At 37.7% G+C, this 13,182-nt stretch overlaps 1 protein-coding gene across 2 annotated transcripts in view; it reads right to left on the bottom strand.

The window, feature by feature from the left end:
- Positions 1-13,182, bottom strand: part of NSUN6 (NOP2/Sun RNA methyltransferase 6) — a 59,433-nt gene that overhangs the window by 30,743 nt on the left and 15,508 nt on the right. For both annotated transcript variants that reach the window (XM_032880881.1, XM_032880882.1), the window contains 4 exons: positions 13,041-13,150; positions 10,826-10,979; positions 2,045-2,126; positions 731-850 (listed from right to left, as the gene is read on the bottom strand). In XM_032880881.1, the coding sequence (XP_032736772.1) occupies positions 731-850; positions 2,045-2,126; positions 10,826-10,979; positions 13,041-13,150 (466 nt within the window). The remainder of the gene's footprint in view (positions 1-730; positions 851-2,044; positions 2,127-10,825; positions 10,980-13,040; positions 13,151-13,182) is intronic.

Below are 13,182 nucleotides of genomic sequence, written 5' to 3'. Positions count from 1 at the left end.
TTTTTTTTTTTTTTTTTTTTTTTTGACAGAGAGAGAGAGAGAGAGAGCACAAGTAGGCAGAGAGAGGGGGAAGCAGGCTCACTGCCGAGCAGAGAACCTGATGCGGGGCTCGATCCCAGGACCCTGAGATCATGACCTGAGCCGAAGGCAGAGGCTTAACCCACTGAGCCACCCAGGTGCCCCAAAGCTGTAAATTCTGAAATAAAGTCATCCAAGACTTACTTTATTTTATGACAATGCAATAGGCTTAATAATTAAGCCAGATCATAAGGTTTTTATGAATTTCAAGAAAATGTGTTTGATGTGCACATATCATAATGTACATATATATTATCAATGTATATATTGATACTTCAATAATGTGCTATCAAATTAAGTTTCAGAGGCAGATTTTAGTAGTTTAAAAAGTGTCAAGTCTGGTAATCAAGAACATAAAAAAATCTCTTAAATGTTGCATTTAAATGTAATTTTATGAAGAAGACTTCTACTCTACAAATGTATTAGTAAATTTGGGATTCAAGATCTTCAGATAGTCTTCATAAATGATAATTATCTACTGAACTCAACATGTGATGAATGCCATTACTGAACAGTCTTCACTTTGGCCGAATCTGAAATAATTCAGATTATAAATGTCTATATAATGTTCCATAAGTTACGTGAGGTTCCACCTTCAACACTAAAACATGTAATATGTTCAGAGTAGTTTTTGCTGTGAAGACAGTCTCACCTGATCATGCATTAATGCTGCAATGTGTGTTGTTTTGCCTCCGGGTGCTGCACACAAATCCAGAATCTTCTCTCCGGGTTGAGGATCTAGAACATGAGCCACTACAGCAGATGGCAAATTCTATAAAGGAAAAAAAAAAAAAAATCAACTACCAATGATTCTAAGTCCTTTTAAAATTCAGAATAAGAGAACATAAAGAAATCTTTGGAGGTAATCCAGTACAACATCCTCTGTCAAGAATAGGTTTTCTGTAAACATACCAGTGTCAGAAAATTCAGTTTCCAAGAGTATCCTATGATCTCACTGGACATTCATACACGAGACACACACATGCACGATGCATTTCCCCTATCAATTTAATTAAAAGAGCACATTTTTTCCCCCTCAATTCAGCGGTCTCAATATTTTGAAGGCCAAAGCTCTTTCAGAAATATAACAAAGCTCTGGATCTTTTTCTAAGAAAAATGTACAAAATTTTGTAATTTCAGGTGCTTCACCCACTTAAGAATTCTAGTTTTATGCTACTAATGCCACTCAAAGACATCTGGGTTCCTATCTCCCCGCCACTACCACATTTCTGTAGGAGAAAAGTAAAATGTAAACCAATCTTACTATTTCTGATTGGCACCTAGAAATAGGAGATTGGACAACTCATGTATCTATAGCAATAAGCCATACGGCAACCAGTTACATTATACCATTAAATCATTAGTAGTTAAAAAAAAATCATTATTAGTTTTGATCACATAAGGATTGCTATTCTAGGGTAACAATTTGCCTTAAATAAAACAGAATAATATCCCCAAGTAATGCATTTTTAAAAAAATATTTTATTTATTTCACAGAGAAATTGCACACAAAGTGGAGGAAGAGGGTGAGAAGCAGATTTCCCACTGAACAGGGAGCTTGATGCAGGACCCTGGGATCATGATCTGAGCCAAAGGCAGATACTTAACTGATGGAGCTACCCAGGTGCCCCCGTAATGGACTGATTTTAAAGTAATGTATTTTCTAAATTACTTTTCAAGAAAAAGCAGTAGAGGCTAATAAGCAATTAAAACACTTTTGGGCAACAGAAGGTTTTTTTTTTTTTTTTTTTAAAGGCTAAAAATCACCTGAGAAAAAGAAGAGAACATGTACAAAGGTTGGGTTTTTTTGTTTTGTTTTTGTTTTTTATTTTTACTGCTTACCAAAGGTAGATCAGAAAAATAAATCACAAAAAGTATAGTAATAGAAAAAAAAACTTAGATTTGAAATAACTCACTGAGGTTATGTCTCAATGTCATTAAATATTTTACCCTGACATATACTTGCCTGTAAAAATAAGTAGCTGGGCAGTACATTGTCAAATGAGGGGCTAAGATATATTGGTTCTGTCATTCTTATGCCTATACCTCTGAAAAGTAGAAAAATCAAACATTAGTCTGCATCAATTCCTGAGTCCATACAAATTCAACTTCCAGGAACTACCCACATTGCACAACAAATAAAAGATGTTCTCCCTTTTTAAAAACCTGTTTTACTCAATACCACAATACTTAGGCTATTGCTGTGAATTTTTCATGACTTGTTCCTTGCAATAGAAGGTCATCAGAAAGCTAAAAAGGATAGTTCCATATATTTTTCATTTAGGCACAAAGGAGTTTCTTCAGAGAGTTGAACAATTGAGAAAGGCAAAGAACGTGAATCTTTTTTTTTTTTTTAACATAGCTATGCAATTAAAAATACTATTTATGTTAACATAAAGCATTTATTCTTACTTTATTTTTAATGCCAGTATACAGTGTTATGTTTCAGGTGTACAATATTGTGATTCAACATTTCTATATATCACTTAGTGCTCATCTCTTATATACTACTTATAAGTATACAAGAGTATACTCGTAAGTATACTCTTTTTTTCTTTAAAGATTTATTTATTTTAGGGGTACCTGGGTGGCTCAGCCATTAAGTGTCTGCCTTCGGCTCAGGTCATGATCCCATGATCCTGGGATCGAGCCCCACATCAGGCTCCCTGCTCTTCAAGGAGCCTGCTTCTCCCTCTCCCACTCCTCCTGCTTGTGTTCCCTCTCTTGCCTTGTCTCTGTCAAATAAATAAAATCTTTTAAAAAAAATTATTTATTTTAGAGAGAGAGAGAGAGCACATGCATGCATGAGGGTGGGGCAGAGGGAAAGGGAGAGAGTCACAAGCAGACTCAGCACTGAGTTTGGAGCCTGATGTGGGGCTCGATCTCATGACCCTGAGATCATGACCTGAGCTGAAACCAAGAGTCAGATGCTTAATGGACCACACCAACAGAAGCACCCCAGGATAAGCACACTCTTATTCCCTTTCACCTATTTCACCCATCCCTACCCACCTTCCCTCTGAGAACCACCAGTTCGTTCTCTACCGATAAAAGTCTGTTTTTTTATTTGTCTTTTTTTCCCCTTCATCCATTTGTTTTGTTTCTTAAATTCCACATATGAGATCACATGGTATTTGTCTTTCTCTAACATCTGAATCTTTATTTGTTGATTCATTCTAATCTTTCTGGTAACAGATTCATGATCACTGTTAACAGCTTTCAATTCAATAAACATTTTCTGAATGCTTCAGTTTGCAAGGCACTATGCCTAGGTACTTGTATGAAAAATAAAAATATACCTAAGAATCATGCTGATGCTAGGCAACCACAAATACGCCACACAACTCTCTCATCTCTTTAGAAAGTAACTGCCCAGTACTGACACAATCCTCAAGATGAGCTTTTCTACCTTTATCCCATGTTAAAAGTGGCAGTGGAACTGATCAGAGCAGGAAGGGCCAGGACCCAGGAGAACATGGTGGCCGATGATTCATTAGCACAAACATTGCCATCAGGGAGTGGCTGTCAGAGAACATCACCGGGAGGAGAAAGCACACAAATACTGTTGGAGAAAGCCAAACATGGCCTGGTGTATCAGGCCAGGCCACTGAGAGCAAGAAAAAAGGGAAATCAACACCATGTTCCAGGGATTAGAGGGGCACAGAAAAAGTGCATTCTGGTAATAAAGGCAAGATTAAGAATCTGGATTTAAACCAGGTACAGGAGTACAAGCAAGGAAAAGAGTCTAAACAGGGAGAACAAGAACAAACTCCTCCGGTCCAGGACACTAGATGAGGTCAGAGCTTCTGAACCAGTGTTCGCAGAGAAGCATCTACATGGGTGGTTTGCACTCAGCTTTATGTAGGGAGGTGGGCTCATTTTACCCATAATACTCCTGACACCAAATGTGTGGCGTTTTCTCTCAAACCAGCTGGGAGTCCTCCACTCCAGTTCAGTCCTGACACAATCTGCCAGGCGTTACTGTGAGATGCCATAGGCTCAACAGTTGGATCCAACACAACCAGTGTCGCTCCAGATGCCAGTGGCACGTCGGGGTTGCCATCTGTACTTCTCATCAATGGGCTGCAAATTTGGGGGTTTCCACACTGCCCTCCTCGGGTTTGAAAATTCACTAGAACAACTCACAGAACTCAGAACAACACTTACTGGTATGGTTTACTATGGAGAATACAACTTAGAAATGGCCAAAGGAAAGAGATGCACAGGAGAAGGTAAGGAAGAGGTATATGGTTCACCACTCCGCCCCATGCCTAGATGTGTTGACCAACCTGAACCCCACCATCTAGGAGTCTTTATGGAGGTTTCATGACATAGGCATGATTGATTAATTCACTGACCACTGGATATGAACTCAATGTCCAGGCCCTCACCCCTCCCTGGAGGTCTGGGGATAGAGCTACAAGTTCCAACATTCTAAATACAAGGTTGGTTCCTCCAGCAAGTGCCTTCCAGAAGCTATCAAGGGACCCCCAGCTACCAGTCATCTCATTAGCATATAAAAGACACACATCACTGCAGAGATTCCAAGGATTTGGGGAGCTGTGAGCCAGAAGCCCAAAGACCAAATTATTATTACGCCACAATAGGATCGGTTTACACTGCTCTTTAGATGAAATGATTTCTGTAGATACTCGTGGACTACAACTGCAGTGGTTATGACTACGATGTCCACTAGGTTCTAACATCCTTTGTCATACAATAAACGTTAATTCCTTTCTCCTTCTACCCATCCCTTTTATCCTCACTAGTTTGTTTACCACTTGATATGTCTGAATCTGTACTTTTAATCAGAGTTAAATCAGACTTAGTTAATCAGTTAGTCTTTTGTCCTTGCTCCAGCCAGGTTCAAATCTAAACATTTCCCACATAGTTCCTGCCCCTGACCAGAAAAAATACAAACGAATCTTCTGAAAAGTCACAGCCTCACATTCAAAAGTCAGTCGTTTGTTGACACAACAGTGCACTGACCTTGATCAACACCCCAGCCCCAGCCCAGTCTGGACCCACTACTGGACACCTTGAATTCCATGACCTGCTCACTCTTTCACAATTTAAATGACTTTCTGACTTGCAGGACACTAGTCCTCTGAAAAATACTCACAAACATTAACATTTATATGTCTGCCTTTCTAATCCAGTTCCTACCTAGCGCTTCAAGTTCTGCTATTTCTTTGAGCACTCCTTCTGACCACCAGCACAAGTAGTCCATCGTTCCAGTATTCAACTTAAAACAACTAGACAAGGAATAATTTAAACTAATTATTGTTCCAGTATGGGATTATGTTTCTTTCTTTTTGACTATTTGGGGAGGGGGGGGGAAGATAGGGCAAATTTTATTTTTTAAATTTTTTAAGGTTTTATTTTTATTTATTTGAGAGAGCATGGGCATGGGGACCATACAAGGAAAGGGAGAAGAAGGCTCCCTGCTGAGCAAGGTGCCCAATGCAGGGCTCTACCCCAGGACCTGGGGATGATGACCCGAGCCGAAGGCAGATGCTTGACCAACTAAGCCACCCAGGCACGCCAAAAAAAATCTTTAATAAAAAATAAAACTGTTTTTGTAATATGTATCTCCATATAATAATGCAAAGCACCAGATCTCATATGATAAAAAGGCTGTTAGTAAATTAATCTACCTCTATGAAGTCTATGACTAAACTCCACTGTAATTTAAGAAAACAAAGGGTGCAAATTTACTAGTTCAATAACAAAGTACCACTAGTAGACATAGTTCTAAAATTTTATAATAAGAAACATGATATATGCATAGCATTTCTTTGTTATGGAAGCATGCTCTTCCTCATATAGGCAGAAAAAGAAATCCTAAGAGCATACTGAATGCTGAGTTTAAAAGTTGAGTTAAAAAAAGAAAAAAAAACTGGGGTAACTAGGTGGCTCAGTGGGTTAAAGCCTCTGCCTTAGGCTCAGGTCATGTTCCTGGGGTCCTGGGATTGAGCCCCACATTGGGTGCTCTGCTCAGCGGGGAGCCTATTCCCCACCCCCGCCTGCCTCTCTGCCTACTTGTGATCTCTGTCAAATAAATAAAATCTTAAAAAAAAAAAAAAATCAACAACTTTCTGAAAGATGGCTGTCTGCTACTTCTACCAACAAACATTCCTCAGAAAGGTCTGTCAGCAAAGTTACTGGAACTACTACATTGAATAATAAGAGAATGAAGAGTGGAAGATGGCAGAATAATTAAGATCTGAGCTCACCTCCTCCCCCAAACACAACAGGCTGAACAGGACCTAGAAAATGCATGAAGAGAGCCCTCACAACAAGGGACAACACCAAGATGAGTAGAAGAGGCAAAAATATAGTCTTGCTAAGGCAAAAACTACAACTCTGGAGCATCATTCCACGGTCAGAACAGACCTCAAAGAAATGTTACCTCCCTGAGGAGAGATTCAAACTCCACATCCGACAACCCAACCCTTAGATAATGCATTAAGAGATGAGCTTCCAAAACATCTGGCCTTAAAAACCAATACAAAGTAGGTCCAGGAAAACTACAAAACTGTAAGGAAAAGAAACCCCACTCATAAAGAGCTTGCACAGAAACTCAACCCAGAAACCAGAACAAATGGTTTCAAATCAGATCAAAACCACATCAAAAAGATCAAAAAAGATCAAAAGCCAGATCAAAAAGCACATAGACCATAGGTGAAGTAGGCCTACTTACTAATCTCGGAGCACCTGATGAAGGGGATGGGGGAGGGGAGCCCTCCTGAGGAGTAAGACACTGCTGACAGCCATTTTTGCTATCTTGTTCTGCCCTGCTGATGCTGGAGATGACAGACACCATTTTGAAATCCTCTTTCTATAATGCTACTGCCAGGGTGTTCGCCCCACTGAGAGCCCCATACAACCCTGTCCCTCAGAAGAGCCTCGCAGTCTATAGGACTCCATCCACCAGCACACCTGTATCCATCAGGAATAGGCCTCCAGCTAACCAGGCAGGGGAGGGAAGCCAGCATCACCCAAGAGTGCACCTGCAGCTGTCAAGGGGCTCCCATAAGAGGGGGACACACACAGCCCACTCAGGAGACACCCCTGAAGCACCTGTGTCTGGGTACCAGGGTAAGAGAATTGCACTCCTGGGCCCTACAGGACGTCGCTTACGTAAAAGCCACTCCTTCAAAGCCAGGAGATGTAGATGAACTACCTAATACACAGAAACACAGAGTTAAGCATAATGAGGAGACAGAAGAATATGTTCCAAACAAAAGAATAACACAAAACATCAGAAAAAGAACTAAACAGAATGGAAATAAACAATTTATCCAATAGAAAGTCCAAAGTAATCGCCATAAAATTGCTCATCAAACTCGGGACAAAAAAGGATAAACACAGTAAGAACTTCCAGCAAAAAGAAAAGATTAAAAAGTTCCAATCAGGGCTGAAGAATAACAGAAATAAAAATACACTATAGGGAAGAAACAGCAGATTATTAATATAGAAAAACAAGGCCGTGCTCTGGAAAACAAGGTAGTAAAAAAAAAAAAAAAATTACCCAAACTGAACAACAAAAAGAAAAAGGAATTTTAAAAATGAGAATAGTTGAAGGGGCCTGTGAGCTAACATCAGGTGCACTAACATTCCCTGTATAGGAGTCCCCGAAAGAGGAGAGAGATAGAGAAAGGAGCTGAAATTTTATTTGAGAAATAATAGATGAAAACTTCAGTCATCTGGCAAAGGAAACAAATGTCCAGATCTAGGAAAAAGAGAATCCCCAAAATGATGAACCCAAAGAGATCCACACCAAGATACATCATAATTAAAGGGTCAAAAATTTAAAATAAAGAGTTTCCCAGAGAAGCAGAAGTTAAAGGAGTTCATCACCCCTGACCTAGTTTTATAATATTAAACAGACTTCTACAAGGAAAGGCCGTAACTAGAAATAAAACACATGAAAGAAATAATTCTACCTGGTAAAGGCAACTATATCATAAAGGCAGTGGATCTACCACTTACAAAGCTAGTCTGAAGGTTAAAAGATAAGAGTAGTAAAATCAACTGTATCTATAATAATTAGTTAAGGAATACATAAAATAAAAAGATGTAAAATATAATGGCATAAACCTAAAATGCAGCAGGGAGGGGAGAAATGTTTTGGAATGTGTTCATATTTAAGCAACCACATGTGAAATGGACTGTTATATACATAGGTTACTATAGACAAATCTCATGGTTACTACAAACCGAAAACCTATAATAGGTACACAAAAAATAAAGAGGAAGTAATCCAAGCGTAACACTAAAATAACCAAATCCCAAGAGAAGAACATAGGATTACAAAAACATTCAGAAAACAAATAACAAAATGGCAATAAGTACACATATATCAGTAATTACTTTAAAGGAAAGTGAACTAAACTATCCAAGCAAAACACATAGCATGAAGGAATGGACCCATCTATAAGGTGACTACAAGAGATTCAAGTCAGACCCAAAGACAAATACAGACTGAAAGTACAGGGCTATAAAAAAATATTCCATGCGAATAAAAATGAAAGGAAAGCAGGAGTAGCAATACATGTAGGACACAAAATAGACTTTAAAACAAAGGCTGTAGTAAGAGACAAAGAGCATTATATAATCATAAAGAGAATCATTAATAATAGTAACGATTATAGTAGGGGACTTTAACACCACATTTACATCAGAGGATAGATCACAAAGACAGAATATAATGTAATAACAGCAAACAACACATCAGACCACATGGACTTGATACATACAGGATATTCAATCCCTAAACAGCAAACAAACAAACAAACAAAAAACAAATGGCAGAATACACATTCTTCTCAACTGTCCATGTAACATTTTCCTGGATAGATCATATTATGCCACAAAACAAATACTAATTTAACAAGACTAAAATCATATCAAGCTTCTCTTCCTACCACAACAATATGAAACTAGAAATCAATTTTTTTTAAAGATTTTATTTATTTATCTGACAGACAGAGATCACAAGTAGGCAGAGAGGCAGGCAGAGAGAGAGGGAGGAAAGCAGGCTCCCGCCTGAGCAGAGAGCCCGATATAGGGCTCAATCCCAGGACCCTGAGATCATGACCTGAGCCGAAGGCAGAGGCTTTAACTCACTGAGCCACCCAGGCGCCCCAGAAACTAGAAATCAATTTTAAGTGGAAATTTAAAAAAATGTAGAAATCCACCACAGGAAGAAATGAGTCCACAGATAAATGACTGGATTAAGAAAATGTGGTACACATCTACACATACACACACACAAAGGAATATTAGTCATAAGAATAATATTTTGCCTACATGACAACGTAGACTGTCCCAGAGGGTATTATGCTAAGTGAAGTAAGTCAGACAAAGACAAATACCGTATGATTTCACTTATATGTGGAATCTAAAAAACAAATAAACAAACAAAACAGAAATAGAAACATAGAGATCTGATGGGTGCCACAGAGAAGGGGGTTGGGGTAACGAATAAGGTGAAAAAGACTAACTTTCCAGTTATACATGAGTTACGGGGACTAAATAAATTATAAACAAGATGAAATAAGTTATCAATACAACACGGGGATGTAAGGTACATCATAGGAAATATAGTTAATAATATTGTTAACTTTGTATAACCACAGATGGTAATGCCTTATTGTGGTGACCACTTCCTAATGCATATGAATATTGAATCACTGTGTTGTACACCTGAAATACAGTATTATATATCAATTATAATTCAGGGGGAAACATTCAAGCCAGTCACAAAAAAAGAGAGGATGAAGAGTGTACCACTAATAACAGAACCAAAGGAGGAAGTCAAAATGTCAATTTTCTATTACAGACCTAAAGATAAACAGAACATTTATAAGCTTTATCTTTATATTGATAAAGTCTTCTGAGGAAAATAAAATCTTTGCTCTTGGCCACTTGGAAAGTACTGCTATCCACAGTTAGTTTATCCAATAATCTGTCTCTTCAAAGGAATTAATTTCAACTATAAACCCAGACTGCTGCAACATGAAAACTGTTCCAGGAATCAGGGATGTAGTCCAGTTCTGCACAGATAAATACAGTTTTCAGCACGTCTACATCAGCTGTCAATGGTGGAGTAATGGAGTTGTCCACAGAATTCCTTAAACAGACTGAAAATATGAAGCAAAATGACTCTGGATCGCCAACAGATTTAATTTATTTAGAATCAGTAGCAACTCAAGATGATTTTAAACTGTTTTTTAAATTGGTTTGAGTAAATCCAAATGTTCTTTTTTTAAAAAAAAGATTCGAGAGAGAGCATGTGTGAGCATGAGCCAGGAAGGGGCAGAGAAAGATCTAAAACAGACTCCACACTGAGCGTGGAGCCGGACATGGGGACCGATCCCACGACCAATCAAGAGTTGGATGCTCAACCGACTGAGCTACCCAGGCACCCCAGATTCAAGTATTAATTCTTGACCACAAGTAGCCATGTGACTCCTGGCTTTCTGATAAAAAAATTTTTTTAATAAAAACTTTAATTTAAAATTTAATTTAATTTAATTTAAAAACTTTAATTTAAACATTTACTTTTACCCAAAAGTAATTTTTCCAAAAAACATGGAAATATGCATTGAGCAATTATTTTCCAGTCAAATTTATACCAAAAAAATTTTATAATGCAATTAGATATATTTTTTACATTGTTTTTATTTTCCTCAAACCACCAAAAAGAATGCATATTTCCCCCAAACGTTTGATGACATACTTTAGTTCAGGTAGTCCACTGAAGATTTCTTTGCGGCTTAGTTCAGAAATCCCATTTCCAAGAAATACTTTTGTTCCATCAAATTCTTTGGCTCCTTTTTTGCATTTGCCTTTAATATCAGAGTATACAGAAATAACATCTCCAGCTTTCATAACTAAGAAAAAAGAAAAGCGGCTTATACTAATTAGACCATATTTTGGTAGAAGAATAGTGAAAATTCTTTAAGCTATACTCGGGACATCTAAGGGCATCAATAGTGGGCTGAAGAGGTCTAAATTGGCTCGTTATCTCAAAATAACCCCTTACACTTTTAAGTGTTCATAACAATATATCTAATGGGAGATTATTTTTCTAGAACAAAAAAAATACAAGTTTCAAAACATCCTATCTAAATTGGAACCCTTTAGCGAAGCAGAAAATGAAGGATATTTAATATTTAAATTATTTTTTCCAAACCTAACATTCCCTAAACAATTTCATATAAGTTTTGGTATCTTTGGCTCACTCCTCAAAGTTCTAAGTTTTGTTTAAAAAGATTCATCACGGGACGCCTGGGTGGCTCAGTTGGTTAAGCGGCTGCCTTCGGCTCAGGTCATGATCCCAAAGTCCTGGGATCGAGTCCCACATCGGGCTCCTTGCTCAGCAGGGAGCCTGCTTCTCGCTCTGCCTGCCACTCTATCTGCCTGTGCTCACTCTCACGCTCTCTCTCTCTCTGACAAAAAAATAAATAAAATCTTTAAAAAAAAAAAAAAAAAAAAAAAAAAAGATTCATCAGGAGCGCCTGGGTGGCTCAATGGGTTAAGCCGCTGCCTTTGGCTCAGGTCATGATCTCAGCGTCCCGGGATCGAGTCCCACATCGGGCTCTCTGCTCAGCAGGGAACCTGCTTCTCTCTCTCTCTTTCTCTCTCTCTCTCTGCCTGCCTGTCTACTTGTGATCTCTCTCTGTCAAATCAATAAATAAAATCTTTTAAAAAAATAAAAATAAAAATAAATAAATAAATAAATAAAATGATTCATCAAAAATGTACACTAAAATCCCTCAAAGAAAGGTTTCTAAATCCCATAACCTTGTTGGTATTTCTCTGGTTTTCTATTATAGCAATTAAGGCAGAGATTTTAATGATAAGTACATTCATGTATCTGTCTGTGTGCATGTATGTATATACATGAGCATGTGTATACACAGGTACATGTACCTACGTGTATATATATATGTACATACTCAGAACACCTTGAAACTACACAGCATATGGAGTTGATTCTTATGGCTGATTAAGTTTATGTTTTGTAGCCATTTCATTAAATGATTTTCAGTAACCAATCCCACTGACTTTAATAATGGGAAACTCAATTCCACTTTCATGTTCTTAGACATAGCCTGTCATAAATTTGTCTAGCACATTAACTTGGGAACAGTAGTGAGCAGTCTATCAACTAGGGCATTCGAAGGACTGTTCAAATCACATAGATCAAACGTCAATGAACTTTTCCTACAAAAGGCAAGTGAATTCCTTGGGCTTTATGAGCCACATGAGGTCTCTTGCCATATTCTTCTTTGTATTTTTTTAAAACAATCTTTTCAATGGAAAACCCATTTTCAGCTGTGAGCCATGCAAAAACAGACATGGGCCAGACTTGGCCAGTAGTTTAGCACAACCTAATGTAGGTCAAATTATTCATTTCATAGATAAAATAACTAAGTCCACAGACCGAATAACTTTCGAATAGATCAAAACCCATGTGTCTTGACTTCAAGCCCAATAAATTAAGACTGAACCACACTGACTAGCTTACTAAGCAAATGTCATCAACTGAGTGAGTCAATTAAGAATACTGGCTTTTATTCCAATATTAAGATCCCAAGTTCTAAAGGTTACCCTCACAAATAATGGAAGTCTGAGGGCAATGGAGTTAAGAATACAAAATAAAATTTCACTGACATCTTACACTCTATTAATCAGTAATGATCCTATAAATTTCATCTCACACACTCTTTTATGGAAAAAAAAATGGCAAAAAACCATATACAGATGCCCAATTTGTTAGACCATATCAGATAAATCTCTTTCTAGCTATCCCAAATGTAAAACTTGGAAAATATCTGATAAAATTTGAAATGCATCTGAATGATAGTTTAATACGTTTTCCACTTGATAATGTATACAGATTTTAAAGAATCTTTTCTTGTACAGGGAGGCTGAAACACTGCACTTACATTTTGAAGCTGACACAATTCCTGGAACATAGACGTGGGCTCCTCTTAACACTGCATTGCCACATTGTGCTCCAACAATTGCTTCACAATGTTGTTTTTTTATATTCTTCCTAGAGAAGTAAGATGAGCAATTTTGACAGAG

The sequence above is a fragment of the Lontra canadensis genome, unplaced genomic scaffold (assembly GCF_010015895.1).
Source record: "Lontra canadensis isolate GAN:19392208 unplaced genomic scaffold, GSC_riverotter_1.0 scaffold72, whole genome shotgun sequence".
Classification (NCBI taxonomy): domain Eukaryota; kingdom Metazoa; phylum Chordata; class Mammalia; order Carnivora; family Mustelidae; genus Lontra; species Lontra canadensis.
The sequence above is the reverse complement of the archived record's forward strand: the minus strand, read 5'-3'. Positions and strand labels throughout refer to the sequence as shown.